The sequence below is a fragment of the Neoarius graeffei genome, chromosome 1 (assembly GCF_027579695.1).
Source record: "Neoarius graeffei isolate fNeoGra1 chromosome 1, fNeoGra1.pri, whole genome shotgun sequence".
Taxonomy (NCBI): Eukaryota; Metazoa; Chordata; class Actinopteri; order Siluriformes; family Ariidae; genus Neoarius; species Neoarius graeffei.
Genome location: NC_083569.1, coordinates 41,598,400 through 41,618,361, shown reverse-complemented (window position 1 = coordinate 41,618,361; position 19,962 = coordinate 41,598,400). Strand labels below are relative to the sequence as shown.

The 19,962-nt window shown below is 41.3% G+C and overlaps 1 protein-coding gene across 1 annotated transcript in view; it reads right to left on the bottom strand.

Moving 5' to 3' along the window:
* Positions 1-19,962, bottom strand: part of atp6v1h (ATPase H+ transporting V1 subunit H) — a 117,004-nt gene that overhangs the window by 86,060 nt on the left and 10,982 nt on the right. The window contains exons 3-4 of the mRNA XM_060932037.1: positions 12,869-12,968; positions 12,536-12,625 (exon numbers count right to left, since the gene is read on the bottom strand). Of these exons, the coding sequence (XP_060788020.1) occupies positions 12,536-12,625; positions 12,869-12,968 (190 nt within the window). The remainder of the gene's footprint in view (positions 1-12,535; positions 12,626-12,868; positions 12,969-19,962) is intronic.

Here is a 19,962-nt window from a genome sequence, read left to right as displayed (position 1 = left end):
GAAGTTTTTACCTTTTTCCGAGACAGAAGAAGAGGCAGAGCGAGAGGCTTTGCTCTTTCCGAAAAAGGAGAAGAGGCGGAGCGAGAGGCTTGGCTTTTTCTGAAAAAGGAGAAGAGGCGGAGCGAGAGGCTTGGCTTTTTCCAGAAGAGGAGACGAGGCGGAGAGCGCGGATTGTGTGCGTGAAGCCAGAGGGTTGGCTTTTTCCGGAAGAGGAGAAGAGGTGGATTGTGCGTGTGAAACAAAATCAAGCAGTCAAAGAAGAAACGGAGCAGCAATGCTCAAGCAAAAAGGAGAAGATTGGAGGTAAAACATTTTTACTTTTGCTTGGAATTGACAAGTCAAGAATCCTGAGGGATCCTGTATAATCACTGTGGAAATGAGACAAAGGGATATTTCCTCACTTAGAGCAGGCTAGAAATAGTATAATGCCGCAGATGGCAAGCTAATGTGGCCTACCGGCGCACTGTCAGGTAATCGTTCCCTCTATCCACTAGGGAGGCGGTTTAATTATTCTTCAAAAGGGCTCTTATTTAGTATCACGACGAAAGTAGGAATTTATCATAACTACCAGGATAAATCGTTTGGGCGCGAGTCTTGTTGAGGTCCGGGGTCACCACGATCAGAGTCGGCCGAGTCGCAGTCCAAGTCCGAGGCCGCACGGTCAAACCAGTGCGCCACATTCACCGATTGCTTGGCAACGGCCATAGGTTCCATACATGTATGGTTTCACCACTCTTTATTTAATTTGGAGAGTTCCTGCTTCAAAATCGCTATCACTTTCAGACATTTTACCCAACCTCTCACGATCAGAGCCCGTACACGTGTGCTCGGTTAGCAAGTAAACACAGAACTGCTCCCGGTCTGTTTGCCTTAAATGACGTCATGACGACGGCCCCCTGGCGGTGAACGTGCGCATAAGCGAGATGTAAACAAACCTTCGGAAATTGGGCAAAACAGTATATTTTAACCGTTTTATTCAATTTTAGGGTGCAAATTAGACACGAAGATGATTGAATTCGCTTTTTGGGTCGTTCTTCTAGACCAGTGGTTCTCAACTGGGGGGGCGCGCCCCCCTGGTGGGGCGCGGAGGTACTCCAGGGGGGTCGCGAGTAGGCTTCATGTATGGAGGAAAAAAAAATCTGGGGCTAACAGGCTATAGTAGCTAAGCAGATGCAACACATTTACCCATGTCAAAATGCAGGACATTGGACTATTACATACAAATCAATACTATTATAAAATCTATCATCAATCTATCATAAAATCTTGTGTGTGTGGCCGCATCAGTCGGGGGAACTGTGATATGTTCCCAAGCCTTGCAGACTTTATCAGTAATGCAGGCACTTCCCACGATTTCTCATCTGTCTTTCAAGCAGCGTCAGAGCACCTGTCGGTAATGAGAAAACAGTTTGCGGCATACTTCACAGAGGATTATCGCTCTTTTGCGTGGGTTCGAGATCCATTTGTGTGTACTGCTGACGAACTTCCAGTTGACATGCAGGAACAGCTTATTGAGCTGAAGAGTGACAGTAGACTTAAGGCAGTCTTCACCTCATGCCCTCTTTCGACATTCTGGGCAGCATTGATGCAGGAGTACCCGCAACTGTGTGACGTAGCCTTGAAACTGCTCATCCCATTCGCATCGACCTACTTGTGTGAGGCAGAATTTTCAAAAATGACTGCGCTCAAAACGAAATATCGCAATCGTGCGCAAATTGAGGATGACTTGAGACTGTGCTTGTCAAACATTTCGCCAAGAATCGAGGGTCTTTGTAAGGCAAAGCAGGCTCAGGTCTCGCATTAACGCAAATGCAGATCACAAAGGCACAGTAAAAAGTAAAACCTAAATTCACGCCTGGTCCCAATTCCCAATGATATCAATAGCCAGCTAATGATAAGCCTAATAAAATACCTAATAAAAACACTAATAATAATAATAATAATAATAATAATAATGCCTATTAATAATAGCATAATAATAATAATAATAATAATAATATCAACAACCAACAACAGCAATAATAATAATAATAATAATAATAATAATAATAATAATAGGCCTAATAATAATGCCTGAAAGAACATAAGTCTTGTACTACTGCCAACAGCTTAGTAATGATAATAGGCAATAATAATAATAATAATAATAATAATAATAATAATGCCCGAAAGCAGATTAGAAATGTGGTGCTACTGCCAATTATAACAATAGCCTAATAATGATAATAGGCCTATGTATTTCTATGGAATGGATAATGCTACTACTGCTGCTACTGCTACTACTACTAATAATAATAATAATAAAAAAAAAAAAAATAATAATAATAATAATAATAATCTAGCCCAGGGCTATCTATCTATCTATCTATCTATCTATCTATCTATCTATCTATCTATCTATCTATCGGTCAATATAAGGTGCTGTAGGTCGGGTGGTGTCACTGCGGGCGAGTGTGTTGGGGGGGGGATGGGGGCGGGGCGAGAAGAGGGGCCCCCAACTGCAATGAACCAGCTTTGGTGGGGCCCAGGTTGCAAAAGGTTGAGAACCCCTGTTCTAGACAATAAAGTTGATATTCTACGTTTCACCTCCGACCGTTGCCTAGGACCTTTTAAGCCTTGCTTACATCAAAGACTGTGTCTGTCTGACCCCAGCTGTAATTATCACATGATGCATGGCGTCATGCACAAGGGGTCTATAAACAGTACGCGTACCAGACTACACCAGCGGGGTATATAAAATAACTTGCAAAGCAGCAAGTGAAACCGAGACTAAGAAAACAGCCAAGACGTAATGGCAGATACATAGCGAGGGACGCTTTTAGGAACTGAAATAATAAAAAGATCAAAAAACCTCATTTTTGCGGTGCTAGTTCATTATATATGCTCATTCCAACTTGCCCGGTCAGGCATGTTGGGGACATATCCCACTTGCCCGAATGCATGTTTCACTTGCCCCGTGCAATCAGGCAGTCCTTAATGTCGAGCCCTGAGGTAGCCAGCCTACTCAATGGTATGTAGCCTACAGTATGCATTTTTTTTTTTAATCGTGCTTGGGACGTCTGGAAAGAGGGATGCCAGAATTCTTTCACCTGTCTCCGTGTGTTGATTGCCCTGACATTTATTGTTTTCCAGAATAAATGCTGACAGATCGACTCTTCACCTCCTCTGCATCATCAATTAGCCACACAGAGACTTTCACTGTGGTGCTTGAAAGTTTGTGAACCCTTTAGAATTTTCTATATTTCTGCATAAATATGACCTAAAACATCATCAGATTTTCACACAAGTCCTAAAAGTAGATAAAGAGAACCCAGTTAAACAAATGAGACAAAAATATTATACTTGGTCATTTATTTATTGAGGAAAATGATCCAATATTACATATCTGAGTGGCAAAAGTATGTGAATCTCTAGGATTAGCAGTTAATTTGAAGGTGAAATTAGAGTCAGGTGTTTTCAATCAATGGGATGACAATCAAGTGTGAGTGGGCGCCCTGTTTTATTTAAAGAACAGGGATCGATCAAAGTCTGATCTTCACAACACACGTTTGTGGAAGTGTATCATGGCCTGAACAAAGGAGATTTCTGAGGAGCTCAGAAAAAGTGTTGTTGATGCTCATCAGGCTGGAAAAGGTTACAAAACCATCTCTGAAGAGTTTGGACTCCACCAATCCACAGTCAGACAGATTGTGTACAAATGGAGGAAATTCAAGACCATTGTTACCCTCCCCAGAAGTGGTCGAGCAACAAAGAAAGATCACTCCAAGAGCAAGGCGTGTAATCGTCGGCAAGGTCACAAAGGACCCCAGGGTAACTTCTAAGCAACCGAAGGCCCCTCTCACATTAGCCAATGTTAATGTTCATGAGTCCACCATCAGGAGAACACTGAACAACAATGGTGTGCATGGCAGGGTTGCAAGGAGAAAGCCACTGCTCTCCAAAAAGAACACTGCTGCTCGTCTGCAGTTTGCTAAAGATCACGTGGACAAGCCAGAAGGCTATTGGAAAAAATGTTTTGTGGACGGATGAGACCAAAATAGAACTTTTTGGTTTAAATGAGAAGCGTTATGTTTGGAGAAAGGAAAACACTGCATTCCAACATAAAAACCATATCCCATCTGTGAAACATGGTGGTGGTAGTATCATGGTTTGGGCCTGTTTTGCTGCATCTGGGCCAGGACGGCTTGCCATCATTGATGGAACAATGAATTTTGAATTATACCAGCGAATTCTATAGGAAAATGTCAGGACATCTGTCCATGAACTGAATCTCAAGAGAAGGTGGGTCATGCAGCAAGACAACGACCCTAAGCACACAAGTCGTTCTACCAAAGAATGGTTAAAGAAGAATAAAGTTAATGTTTTGGAATGGCCAAGTCATAGTCCTGACCTTAATCCAATGGAAATGTTGTGGAAGGACCTGAAGCGAGCAGTTCATGTGAGGAAACCCACCAACATCCCAGAGTTGAAGCTGTTCTGTACGGAGGAACGGGCTAAAATTCCTCCAAGCCGGTGTGCAGGACTGATCAACAGTTACTGGAAACGTTTAGTTGCAGTTATTGCTGCACAAGGGGGTCACACCAGATACTGAAAGCAAAAGGTTCACATACTTTTGCCACTCACAGATATGTAATATTGGATCATTTTCCTCAATAAATAAATGACCAAGTATAATATTTTTGTCTCATTTGTTTAACTGGGTTCTCTTTATCTACTTTTAGGACTTGTGTGAAAATCTGATGATGTTTTAGGTCATATTTATGCAGAAATATAGAAAATTCTAAAGGGTTCACAAACTTTCAAGCACCACTGTAGTTATTTGAGTAACTGACTGGTTATAGTCGGTTACGCACTCGCGCCAGTATTTTTCACTCAGACTTAAGTATTCATTTCCCGATGTAATTTACTTACTTTTAAAATCAACATCAACAGCTACACACAACGAAGCTACATGGCAGCCTGCCGCTAATCCTGTGCAAAATCCTTTGCCCTGTTGCTTTTTTGGTGTGTCGGGCTAAGTTTTTGCTCAGCTCAAGTCCCAGTTCGAATAGTGATGGCTCGCCACTGCTCAAACCAGTCCACTTGCTACCAACCATGATACCACGATCAAAGAGATCACACTTTTCCCCATTCGGATGTTTGGTGTGAATATTAACCGAAGTTCTTGACCTGTATCTGCATGATTTCATGCACTGTGCTGCTGCCACATAACTGGCTGATTGAGGTGTACAGGCATTCATGCAGTTACCCATTCTTATTAACGTATGCTCAGTACTGTAAGTGTATCTGAGCAGCTAAAAACAACATGATGACCTCTAAAAGAATGAGAACTGAGAATTACAATGTTAAACTTGTATTAAGGCCACAACAATTCGATTAGTTGGTTCTCGGAATCGCCGCTTGAAGAAAATGCAAAAAAACATGCCTGTGGAGGGGAATCCTGCAAAGCCTGTTTGTGTGATTGTTAGGATATTCAGCGAACAGAAGCGTAAAGTCTTTGACAGATGTGTCGAAATTCAAGAGGGCACATTGATGAATATTCATCTCGGTTAAACTGATCACGGAGTTTTAGTCACATAGGCTACCGTCCGCATATCTGGTGAAACAGTGCGATCTTGTCGTTCTAATGCTATTAGTCACAAGACTGTTGTTTCAGACTTATTTTCAATTATCCTTAATGCATATGGGTGGAAATAAGATAAGCTATTAAAAGAGCCATATGAAATGTGTAACAATAATGTATTGTCTAGTGGTTCCCAAACTTTCTCTGCTGGGCTCCCCTTTGGTAGATAAGAAAATTTTTGGCCCCCCCAGACAAAAAGATTAAAAAAAAAAAAAAAAGATAAACAGGACACGCATACACATTTTTTCAGACTCCATTGCAGTTTATTAATACAAACCTCAACCTTTTTTGAACAAATAAAAGTAAACTGCCATAAACTACAGGTTGCAATATAATTATTTTAAGTATAACTGTTTTCAAGCACCTTAACTGTGTAACGGGTTTCTTTTTTTTTAATATTCAACATTATCAATGCAGTTTTCAAACATTGCCTCTCCGCAAAAATGGGTTTTAAAACATGACCAACTCCCTGAGAAGAAAAAAAAACTAGTGCTGTCAAGCGATTAAAATATTTAATCGCGATTAATATCGCGACTGTCATAGTTAACTCGCGATTAATCGCAATTTAATCGCACATTTTTGTCACATGAAAAACCATTGTAATTCTCTTATCAGCATAAAAAAGTGAATGGGCTTGCTCGCCGTTCGAACTACGGGGGTACTCGGGGGATCCGAGATCCCCTGAAACAGACATGAGATCCCTTGAAAACATGATTTGGGAAATGTTGGGGGGGGGTCTCTAAAATATTGGCAAAATGATGTTTATTGACATAGCAATCGTGTGTAACGGGAAGCATTTGCATATCTGAAGTGAGCGCGCGATGGAGATCTGCGCTCTGAGACAAGCGCAAGCACCCCCCCCAAGGGAAAATAAGGGACCCCCCCGAAAATAACGGCATAGTTCGAACACTGGTTGTACCAATGTTTTTTTTTTTTTTTTATTGCAGAGCATAACACGTCTTGTCACAGCCACTGCAAAGTGGGGCTGGAGCCACCGATGGGAAAATGAAACCTAGCCGAGCACCATGGCTCTTCGGGGGAGGGCAGAGGACTCTGGCTGTGCGGGGCGTGGCATCATGTCACAGAACGTTAATCTCGCGATAAAAAAATTATCGCCATTAAAATTGAGTCAAGTTAACGCGTTAATAACGCGACATTTTTGACAGCACTAAAAAAACAAAAACCTAAAGATTTGTTGTGCAAAAATGACCTTTAATCCTCGCATCTTTTCAGTGACTGGTGTGGGCCTGCTTCATGCTGCAGATCTTCTCAAATCTGGGTTGCAGTTTTGAGATTGAAAATGAACTCAGAGTGGCAATGTCCAGCTTTGATCTGTATTTTATCTTGATTGAGGCCACAGCAGAAAAACCTCACACACACAGGTAGGATGTGGCAAAAGGAAGTAGTATGGCCAGGGCTCTCTTACCTAGCAGTGGGTAATCTTTCTCCACTCCAATCCAAAATGCAGCCAGTGTCTTTGACTGAAACTGCAGCCTCATTGTTGAATCAGAGGTGACATCAATGAACTGTTCCTCCTCTGACGTGCTGGAGTCGGCAGGTGGTGTTGCACTGAAGGGGTCACGGATCCAGTCATATTCTTTGGGATCCTGCATCAGGAAATATTTCTGGAAATGGTTCTGAAGGGCAGAGATGTGTGCTTTCATGCATGGGATCACTGTGTTCTGCAGTTTGTTGTCTTCAGTGATTGATTTCAGGTTCTCAAATGAGTCCACATTTCCAACCTTCACTCGCTACAGCCACATCTCAAGTTTTCTGGTGAATGATGTGATTTTATCTGCCAGATGTGGGAGGTGTGTATTTGTGCCCTGCAACTGCAAATTCACTTCATTGAGTTTCAGAAACATGTCACTGAGGTATGCAAGTTTCATGAGGAACTTGTTACAGTAAAATTTGTGGGCAAGATCATTGCCCTCTTCCTTCAAAAAGATGCAGATTTCATCTCGCAGTTCAAAGACCCTGGACAGCACCTTCCCACGTGACAGCCATCGGGACTCGCTGTGAAACAGAACAGCTGTGTGGTCGGAGCCCATTTCCTCGCACAGTGCCGAAAAAATCCGGGCTTTGACAGGTCGTGTTTTGATGTAGTTGACGGTGGCAATAACGTCGGTCACTACATCATTCAGCTTGGGACTCAGCTGTTTAGATGCCAGTGCTTCGCGGTGTATCATGCAGTGCGTCCACTGCACATTGGGGGAGACGCGCTTGATGAGTGCTTGTAGCCCTGCCCGTTTCCCAGCCATAGCCTGCGCCCTGTCAGTGCAGATCCCCACACAGTCCTCGCATTTCAGGTTGGCCTCTTTCAAGTAAGAGTCAGTCACTACGTTTACATGCACATAGAGAGAATCGAATTTCTGCCGTTGCTCGACTGAAATCAAAGTTCAAAATGCCATGTATACACCTTAATTCGGCTGAAATTGAACCGAACTTGATTTCTCGGAATCGAGCTACACGACCTAGTTTATGCGATTTCTGCCGAGCTACTTTGTGCATGTATACCCTATCGAGCTAGTTGTCGAGCTACTTCCGGAAGTGACGAGTGACGAGACCACAAGCGGGAAACACAACAGCCTCGGTCGGCATGACAACAGTAGTAGCGAGCAGCAGAAGAGGTCAGGAGGAACAAACGGAGAAGAGAAAATGGCAATGTAGAGCTCTCTGAAGTGTGGGTGGAGCACAGAGGACGGCAGGACAAAGCTTCTGGTACTAATAGGCTTTTTATTGTCAGACTTTTCAGTTTAACAGCCTACTTTTATTCTTGAGAGAAGCGCGCACGCACGCACGCGCTGTGTTCTAGTCCCGGGATGAGCTGTCCCCTCTGCTCTCCCTCTGCCTCCTTAAATAGGGCGCGGTTACTGGGAAGACACACAAACACAGGTTAATTACCGTCAGGTGTACCGTCGTTCTGCCACTCACCTTCCCTGGCTCCGCCCTCCTGTCACAGACCGGCGCTTGACCACGCCCCCACTGCCACACGCAAGCAGAAACGTGCACTTCTGGAGCAATGAGGAGACAGTTCATGCTCATTCAGCTTAAGGAGTTGAATATATTAAAATTCATGGACGGGAGAAAAACGCGCAATGGAGAACACGGAACTGATAACTTTGTTTACACTCTTGAATAGCTCTTCTTCATGACGACAACCGGAAGTGTACCAACATGATGGGGCGTGTAGCGCCACCTGTGGCTCGGGTGCACAATGCACCTCACACAATAGCCCGATTTCATTGTGTGCATGTAGCATTGGATTTCTCTGGCACCCTGCTGGGACCTTCAGCTCGATTACCGACAGCAGCTCGATTTGGATGTGCATGTAAACGTAGTCAGTGATTTTAAACAGTTCTGCTGTGGCTCTGCCAGTAACTTTTTTTGCAGAAAAGCAATTCCTCCCTCATGTCATCTCCATCTATGAATCCGACGTAAGTAATTAATAAACAGTCTTTGTTACTGTCAGTGGCTTCATCCATCTGAAAAGTGGCTGTCATGCACTTTGTCATTAAGCTGCTCCTCTAGGTCCTTTGACATGTCATAAATGCGCCTGCCGATGGTGGTGTTGGACAGAGGAATAGCCCTTAGTTTGCTGGCTGCGGTGTCATCAAGCATAGTTGATACCATGTCCACAGCACAGGGAAGTACTAATTCCTCCGCTATTGTGTGTGGCTTTTTACACTGTGCCACTCGGTAGGCAACTTTATATGAGGCGAGTTGAGCATTTGCCGGCACGGATGCAGCTTTAGTAAATAGGGACTGTTGAGCACAGCAGTTTACGAGTTTTTGTCTGAAAAACTCAACTGGCATGTCTTTGTGCTCTGGATGTTTTGTCTCCAAGTGGCGTCTTAGCTTGTTCGGCTTCAAGCTGTCACAAGCTAGCACTTTAAGACAGACAACACACTGCGGTCTCTCCTCATTACCCACCGTTGTACAGGTGAAGCCAAAGACAAGATATGCAGGGTGTCTACAGGTTTGTCCAAGTTAAATTTAAGACTTAAAGTGCCATTCCACCATTGGATGTATTCTTTGGCGTAAAATACAATATATTTTATGACAACATGACTAGACAGAGAAATCTTTTAGCTTCAAAATGATATATCAAACACAATTTTTTGACAACGACAAGTATATTAATTTTGCGACCAAAGTCACCTACCCTTTTAATTTCCGCACGTGATGTCATCGGCAGGTTCCCCTTCTTGTGTACCACGTGACGTGGCACACATTATCAGCAATGGCGGATAGAACGCGATAAAAATAATACCAATAAATCTAGCTAACTGAAATATTAACTCAATTTTTCGCAATTTTTTTGGCCCCCATATACGAGGAGAAATGACTCTCTCACTTTGGGGGTTTCCTGGTCTAAAAATAGACCGACACGTGGTACACAAGAAGGGGAACCTGCCGATGACATCACGTTTCACTACCGCGCGGAAATTAAAAGGGTAGGTGACTTTGGTCGCAAAATTAATATACTTGTCGTTGTCAAAAAATTGTGTTTGATATATCATTTTGAAGCTAAAAGATTTCTCTGTCTAGTCATGTTGTCATAAAATATATTGTATTTTATGCCAAAGAATACATCCAATGGTGGAATGGCACTTTAAGACTTTTTCATACCATATTCCAAAAAAAATTAAGACCAAATCTAAAGTCATGCAAAAACGTACTCTTCTGAAAAAAAAAAAAAAAACTATATAATTTAATGTAACTTATTGTTCTTGTAAACATTCACCAGAAAACACAATTCTAGTAGAAGTACTTCATTTCTTTTCCTTGACAGGCATTCACACACTCAGAACACAATATAAGGATCGGATAAACTTGTAACTATGTGACAATCAGAATGCAGTCACAACGTTTGACTCCAATGTAACACTGTGAAAATGCGAATGAAGTCACACACACACAATCCAATGCAACAGTTTTTTTTTATTATTATTTTCTCTGCTTGGGGAGTCACATTGTAAGCAGAATTGTTCAATTCCGTCTTTGGTCAAACAACAATGCAGAAAACAACAGTTAAACAATGTGAATGCACATACACCTGAAACTTCGGCTCACTCACCTGCACTTCTTAAAACACTTGGAACGATACCCACACACAAACAATACTATTCTCTCACAGGCTTTCGTCTAAACCGGGAAACAGGGGCGCTGCGCCCTCTTACCGAAATGCCGATTGAACCCCGAGTCACACTTAGGCCATGCACTTGTATGCTACTGCACAACATGCAATCTTTCTCAAAACGATCTTTTCTCCGTGAAAACATCCCAGCAACACCACGTGACAATGTGTCTGATCATCAAATACGTTATAATTACTCCAAAAATATTCCAATCATAGTAGATACACCGCCAGACGGTGCAAAAACAATCCAAATTGGCGTTTTCCAGACTGAGGCGCCATGTTGTTTGTTTACTTGTCGCGGCTGCTCTCGCGAGATTTGACATGGGTTACATACAAGGTCAGCTGACTTGTGGAGCGAGATTTCTTGAGACTGAATGACCTTTCACCCACCGGCGCGGGAGTTTTTGACAGAAGTAGTTCGCGAGTTGTTTTTGTTGACACTTGGGCATTTAAAGATGTCATCCTGCGGCACGAAACGTTAGAAAGCCAAAGACTGTCCGGGGCAGAAGAAGATTACTTCTTTCTTTTTCAATGTTGACAGACAATTTGTTACAATTTCCCTCTCAGCCTCAGAATGTCCCACTGTAGCCTCAATTTTTCAAAGGCTTCGCTCCCTCGCCATGGTGAGCGCCCTCATACTAAATTTTTCTAGAAAAAACCCTGTCTCACATGCACGCAATAGAATATATTCTCTCTCTCTCTCTCACACACACACACAATATTCTCTTACATCTCGCAGATCTATCCTCTTCTCCACGACCGTTAGTGGTGGAAGCGCTGAAGTCGGATATTTGAGGCTGATGCTCGCGGCCTTTAGCAAAAGCAACGTGCTTGGCGCTCTTCATATGAGAGTCCACCGCTCTTATCCCCATTGTGCCCAACTTAAAAGTCTTACAGCATGCTACACAGTATGCCTCGTTGGCATCTTTGGGTACAGCTTTCAGCCACCACGAGTATTTTGCATCTTGCAGCCAATTATCATTAAATTTACATTTACCCATTGTGGCTCGGACTACCCTCCAATCAACAGATCAGGCACTGAGTGGTTGTCAAGCACGCGTGTGTCTAGCAACCGGTGGATTCGGAGCCTGCGCGGTATAATTATGAGCATCAAAAATGATTAAACTTTTTCCCCGTCCAAAGTGTACCACATTTTAACGATATGACTGAGTAAAATCTCCATAAATTTAAGATTGAAAATTTAAGACCATGGGGTTTGAAATTTAAGACAATTTAAGACTTTTTAATGGCCTTATTTTAGGAAAATTAAATTTAAGACTTTTTAAGGACCCGCGGCCACCCTGGATATGTGTCGTCATATTTTCTTGTCTTTGCCTGGGAATGAACTTGCTTTGGAAGCACATTTGGCGATGTTTCATCCTCTGATTTGCGTTTACGTGGGAGCCCCGCGCCCCCCGCCAAAAACTTCTCCATGTTATGCTAGCAGTGTAATTTATTGATTCATTCATTCCATCCGTGCTCCGCGCCCCCCCTACAATGGCTCTGCGTGCCCCCCACTTTGGGAACCACTGGTACTGTCTTTGTTTTGTTTCTCTATTATGAAAGCCCTCTACTTCCACTGTTAATTTTACCATCAGAGCATTTTTTAAATTTTATTTTTATTTCGCTCGCTCGCTTCATATTTTTCCTGAAAAAATCCGAGAACCAACTAATTAAATTGGTGTGGCCTAAAGGAAATAAATAAAGGTCAACACCTATCATAACGTTCACATTTACTACACATGCAAGTGTGTGTAGGTGTGTCCTACCTGCAAAGTGTCATCGATCAGAGTTAAGATGTACTGAACCGTCTGCTCCTTTGATATGTGAGCCATTAGGTTGAGAAAGGTCTTTGCACACTGCAATCAAATATTGATTTTAAAACAGCAAAGCAAACATGAAAATTCATTTCCACAAGACATAAATGACTTTTCTGTAAACAATTAAACCATTAAAGGAATTCATCTTAACCTGCTAAAACTCCATTTAAAAAATCATTAACGTGTTAAGAATTAACCTTGAACAATTTTACGGACTAAAGATTGAATCATTACATCAGAATATGGGGAAACAAAGGCAGTGAGCATATAATCACAACCTACCTGATGTCCTTCGTTTGTCAGAATTGCCTGCTTCTGCTCAGAATGAGCGACCTCAAACTTCTTGATGAATTCACAGTCCTCTCCTGAGATCATCTGGCCCCTAAACATAACGAGACCGATTACGCCGGGTGTTTCAAAACATTTTAATATCATTTCACAATCTCATCATCATTTTGCCAGTTCTTGTTCAATTGACCTCAAATTTTGAAGTGCATATGCTGGACCAATTTTTTTTTTTTTTTTAAATATGAAAGTACGTCCCTTTACACGCTCATCCAGAAGGGTAATTTTGCATAAGGCCATCTGTCTACAGCAGAAAAAAATAAAATAAAACGCGTCTGGAAAAATCCCAAGGGAGTCTGGAGCCAGATTCGTGACGTTACCTGCGGAAGCGCCAGCAGGCTGCGCGAGCTCTGCACGGTTTCAGTGCACAGCCTGTGTAGACCAAGCGCTCCCATTTCTCTCTCTCATTGTCCGGTCTTTTGGAAAACGATGAGTACTAATCCCATCAAGATTGGTGTTGCTACACCCTCCTACGATACATCTGTTAACCATTTTAATAATTACGCGATAACGTTGAAGAAATTTGCAGAAAACCACCAGGTCGTTTTCTCATAAACAAACCAGCGCTGACGTAGGATTCAGAGGGAGGCGTCCCGCACGCGACGTCACGAAAATCAATCAGTACGTTTACATGCACATCCAAATCGAGCTACTGTCGGTAATCAAGCAAAGAATCCCAGCAGGGGTGCCAGAGAAATCCAATCCTACAAGCACAAGTGAAATCGGGCTATTGTGCAAGGTGCATTGTGCACCCGAGCCACAGGTGGCGCTACACGCCCCATCGTGTTGGTACACTTCCGGTTGTCATGAAGAGCTATAGTGTTGCCAGATACTGCTGACGTATTCCAGCCCAAAACATGTTCAAATCCGCCAAAATGCACTTAAAACCCCCCAATCTGGCAACACTGGCAGTTCAAGCTGTTAGGCTTGCTCTAACAGACTGTATGGCTACAAACTGTCGGCGCAGACCACTGTTTTGTAAGACAACTTATTTTGCACAATAATATTTTTCTAAAGTCCATTTTTTGCTTACAAAAAAATTTTTTTTTTTTTGCTTACAATTTAACTTATGTCTTAATAAACACACAAAAAATTCAATTGTTTTGTTTTTATTGACATTCTTCAGATGTTGGACACACACCCACACTTTATATATATATATATATATATATATATATATATATATATATATATATATATATATATATATATATACACACACACACACACACACAAATACAATGACTTGTTTATGTACACAATTCACAGCTATGCAACAGCTGTACAGATGTATTTGGTGATACAGTAAGTGAGCCAAATTTTAACAGTGAAAACAATGCCACAAAAAGAAAAGATTCATGCCATTGTCATGATTCGTTGTCATGCCGACCGAGGCTGTTGTTTTTCCCGCTTTTGGTCTCGCCACTCGTCACTTCCGGAAGGGGCAGTGCTGAAGTAAGCGGCTCGACTCTGTAGCTCGATAGGGTTTACATGCACTAAGTAGCTCGGCTACAATCGCATAATCTAGGTCGTGTAGCTCGATTGCGAGAAATCAAGTTCGGTTCAATTTCAGCCAAGCTAAGGTGTTTACATGCCATTTAGAGCTTCGATTTCAGTCGAGCAACGGCAGAAATTCAATTTTCTCTATGTGCATGTAAATGCACTGAATGTTTGCCGGGAAATCCAAATGCCAAGTTTTTTCAGAGGCGGACCAATTCGCCTCAAATGGCTTGATTTCAACTGAATTTTTCTGGTATTGCCCAAGGTAAAAAAAAAAATTGCACAAAATGCAAAATGTGACAGATATTTGACCAAAGTTTAATATAAAATAGGAGAATTACATTGATCTCGCTCCTGAATTTACCCGTGATATGCACTTTAACAGCATGTGTGGAAACAGGTCAAAATTTTATGTTTAATGTTTTTTTTTTTTTTTTTTATCTTTTTAGGCATAGAAGTGCCATTCACTGGAAAAGAAAAGGGGTTTTGTGTGTTCGAGCACGCCCGAACAAGACTGTGCAGCGTGCATTTATGACAGAATTCTCTAAAAATGCACCGTTACCAGAAAAGACTGTTACCAAAGACATGCTGCAGCGTGTTTGGCAGGAGCTGGACTACCGACTTCCCGTGTGCCGTGTCTCAGACGGTGCGAATATTGAAAATTTGTGAAATCGCTCATGGAATCCACATACCTTTGAATTTCTCACTCAGATTTTGAGGAATAAATCTTGCATTGCTTAACATTAAACCTGTTCAGTTTCATTTGCCTGGACTATGTAGTTAGTGGGATATTTACATCTCAAATATCATCAATTTCTGGAACACCTTGTATAACCTGGGAGAAAAGCAGCCAAAACAAGCTCAAAAAGTCACTGTGTGACTTACATACTCGTAATCCATCATGATCAACGGCATAAAAAACTGCAAACAAGCGTTGCCAGGCAAAAAAACAAACCTCACCCAGGAGCACTTAAGATGAAGGAAGATATCACGAAAAAAAATAGGTACTGTATGGATACATGTGGCTACAGTTTATAAATAAAACTGTTTTCTGATCATGTCCATACAGTAAATATAGCATATATATTTACTCTGAGGCAGTAGCCACAAAAATGAATTTTAAAAAAACCCGTCGTAAAATATACCAAGTGTCTGTACTTTATATTATTCTACTCTTACCTCTTACAGTTTTTGAAACTGAAACCTCCAAACCGAGGCTGACAGACACACGCTGTCGCCATGACCCAAACGCTTATTTCCTGGCGCTAGAGCTCAGTGGAACGCACTTTCCCTCTGTAATAAGCATAAATGTCTGAAAGCGATTTCTTTAGTCTAATCCATTTATTTCGAATGGTGAACTGAATTGTACACACTCACTGGCCATTTTAACCAGAACACATGTATGCGCAGTGCGCTATTGTTACCCTCTTACAGCATGATGACGTAGTGGCTCACACCTCTATATGAGGCAGTAGCCACAACAAAAACGATTTTGATGTTTTTAGTGACCTTGACCGGATGACCCTCAAAATGTCATGACATTTTGACACCAATGCCCATCCATCCTGAAAGTTTCATGAAGACTGATCCAGTCGTTTTCCCGTAATATCGTTTACAATAAAACAAAGAAACCCGACCGAAAACAATACCTCGCCCCCTGGTGGATTCCGTCCCGGGCGAGGTAATAAGAACACACGAATAAGGAAGAGGTTCACTTCGAAGATAACAGAAAATAGAAAAAAAAAAAAAGTATTGTCATTTATTTCTTATAGAAAGGAAGTCATCTTTGGTCATGACACTATGAACAAAACTATTTACAGGATACTAACTTTTCTATCAAGAATGCAGACAAAAAAAAAAAAAAAAAGGCAATGCCCGTGAGTAGCAATGAAGGAAAATGTTTAGTCGCTTGTAGTACTTCTAAAATGTCATAAGGAGAGTTTAAAATGAACCAAGAGGCGAGAGGGTGGGAGAAACGGTGGTGATCAGTTACTGTCGCAAGCACAAGTCAGGTGTCACACACTAATGGGGAGTTGAGAGATCCTGGGTTCGAAGCACGTACAAACAGCGACTGTGATGTGAGCTGGAGAGCCATACCGAGTTCAAGAAAGTCACTCCCGTGTACTGAACGTCACTAGATTTGTCAGCAGGCTCTTTCTGAAGTTGCTAAAAGGGTCGAAAGAGTCATTAAATCTTCTGAAAAAGTCTCTAAATTGGCAACACTGAAACAGCATTTGGACCCGGAAAGGGTTATTGACCTCAGACTTAACAAGCAGATAAATAAGGAAAGTTACTCACAGTAACTTATAAATGATTAAATGTTGACAGTGATTATATGTGCCATTCATTTTATTTCCTCTTCCTGCTTCCAGGTTTTGTTTTGTTTTTTAAATAAAACATGATTAAAAGGCATTTGAACTGCAATGCTGGCACATTGCTTAGGTTTGACATATCATATCTGGGTCCGTCTCAGAAACTGGTCTCTCATTTGGGACATTATGGTCAAAAAATAAATTTTCTAATTTTACTTTTTTTTTTGCATTTACCTAACACCCAATGTTTCTTTTGTCATGTTTAATAAGAATAAAGATAGCATCTTGCTTTATCTGGCCTCCACTGTAGAACATTTTTCTGATTACAATTCAAATGCTTTTGTAAAATTGATTTCCATATAAAATAACTCCATCATGAAGAATTAAAGCCCCTCCTTCACAGATGAGTGAAAAATATTGAATAAATTTCCTCTTTTTGATTGCTTGGGTTAAAAATGCCAAGTTATGATGACTGAATTGATTATTCACTTAAATATGAATAATATGATGCATTTTGGGGATTTGATATGGCGAAATAGGACACAATGGAAAAATCAAGAACACACCGGAAAGATGAGAATAACGGCGCTGGTAAAAGAACAGCGACTGTACCGGCTGAAGGTCGCGCGGGTCTCTGCTGCCGCGCGCGAGCAACGGGACATCACTACCGCACCGGACGGAGCGCGAGGCGGGGGCGGGGCAAAACGACTGGCCGTAGATTCTATCAAAAGTTCGATCTAAATTGACCATGGTTGCAAAATATTGGCCAAAAATACGCAAACACTACGAAATATGAAAGTAAGATGAAAAAGAAACATTCTATTGCCTTATACTGCAAGACTAAAACAAAATAAAACCGTCAAAACTCCCCTTTTCAGTGATAACGTCCGAACAGATCACCCGCGTAACAAAAACCGCAAATGGAAGCATGATCAACTTCTAACTGCTGGAGTGGAAAATTCCATTCTACACGTGCAAATTGTTAATGTGTGTCCTTCCCCGCACACAAATAACACGCTACGGTAAAAAATAGACCACAACTCATTTTATAGCTCAAATTCATACAAGACCAGCTACCATCGGAACATATTCTGTCAGAAACATATTCTATACCTAACTTTCAGCTTTCGTTTTAAAAAACAAAATCGCAGATTTATAACTAAATGTTTATATGACGTAGTGATTTTAAGTTCCTACTTTTGGTGAGGTAGTGACCTTGACCCCGAGGCTTTCCGTTTAGATCAAAACACGCGATCGTATTGGTTTTGGGTCTGCGGAAAATGGAGTTATGACGGTGATCAAATATTTTGCATGATGTTTTATTACGGTTATGATTATTCTGTGAGCGCACCAATCCTTAGGTGTATAAAGTTACAACTTAAAATACAATTAGTGATAACTCTAAACTTTTCAGTGGACTACAACCTTTTTAAGGGAATGCGATGTAGTCAACCGTTTATCATGTCCCAGATCAAGCCGCCATTTTTCCACAGATTTGCAGAATTTTCGCCAAATTCTGAATAGAGTATTCACATCAAAGATTTAGTTTTATCTGTATTATTTCTTTCATCATTTTATTTCAAATTAAAACCAACATCACCATTCAAAACCATATAGTTTATTGACTGAGTATATTTAGTGGGGTACCCCCACAGTAATCAGTTTCTGAGACAGACCCATATACAAAATTATTATACACACTGGACGCTTTTTTTGATGGAATAAAAACGTGTTCTATTCCCTTCTAGCAGGTTTCATTCATTTGGTTTGATAGCATGCAATATTGTTAGCATATCGCTTATCCTATGTGTATTACATCACTCTACCCAATGGAGAATGAGTGTTGAATATGGTTTACGATATTGCATGGTTGTCAAGACAACAGGACATCACACGTCGAAGATGTAAAACTTCCGTGCTAGCGAGCGACTGAGACAAACAGATTAAATACGGAAGATTTCGAGAATTTTGAAAGAGGAAGATGCATTGAACAACCAAAAGGAATATGCATGCATAATAATAATAAAGAAGAATTAATAGACTGGCTTTTTTTCATGGTATATCAGATATATTCCATTCAGCTACTCATCTTCAACTCGTTCAAAATCATGCGAGCTGAATGGAATACATCTGATATACCACTCGACGCCAGCCCATATTATTTAAAAACATCATCCACTCCAAAAGTATTGGAATGGCATCTCTTTTGTTTTTGCTATACACTGAAGACATTCAGGTCCGAGCTCAAAAGATGAACAGACAAAAAGACGACAGATCAGAACTTCAGCATTCATTTACTGATATTTACATCTAGATGTTAAACAACAATGTGAGTGTGAATGGTTGTCTGTGTCTATGTGTCAGCCCTGTGATGACCTGGCGACTTGTCCAGGGTGTACCCCGCCTTTCGCCCGTAGTCAGCTGGGATAGGCTCCAGCTTGCCTGCGACCCTGTAGAAGGATAAAGCGGCTAGAGATAATGAGATGAGATGTTAAACAACTTCAAACATGGCACCTTTTGTTAGAACCCACTCATTTTTCAAGTACAGTGGGACTTCAATATGCGCTGACTCAGTAACCATGGTTTCAGTTATACACAGTTTATCCCGGGCTGAAAAAATATTAAGTGGAAACAACAGAATCCTGTTCATTCATTCATATATGAGAGAGAGAGAGAGAGAGAGAGAGAGAGAGAGAGAGAGAGAGACCACATTTACATAACTTTTAGTACAGTGTATTCTTTTATTTTATTATTGGTTACTGTTGTTGATGTCAGTGTGTGTAATTTACAAAGTCAACTTCATAACAGGCATACATTTACATTTAAAAAAAAGCTAATACATGGTTCACTACTATCTACGGTTCCAGCTATTCGTGTTAGATGTCGGAACATATTTCCCCACAAATACGGCAGTCCCACTGTAATCAAAGATATTGGAACACGTGACCAACATGTGTTTCCTGCTGCTCAGGTGAGTTTGCTTAAAAACAATTAATAGCTCTGAATGTCTACTCTGACCCTTGAGTTTCACTTGTGAAGACTGCATTTGTTGATAAAAAGAATAAACCAACATGAAGACCGGCAGGAACTTAATCAGGGGAAAAGTGGAAGGTTTTTAACCCAATTGAGCATGCATTTCTCCTGAAAAAGAGACCGGGGGGGGGGGGGGGGGGGGGGGGGACCAACAACTGAAAGAGGCTGTGGTTCAAGCCAGGAAAA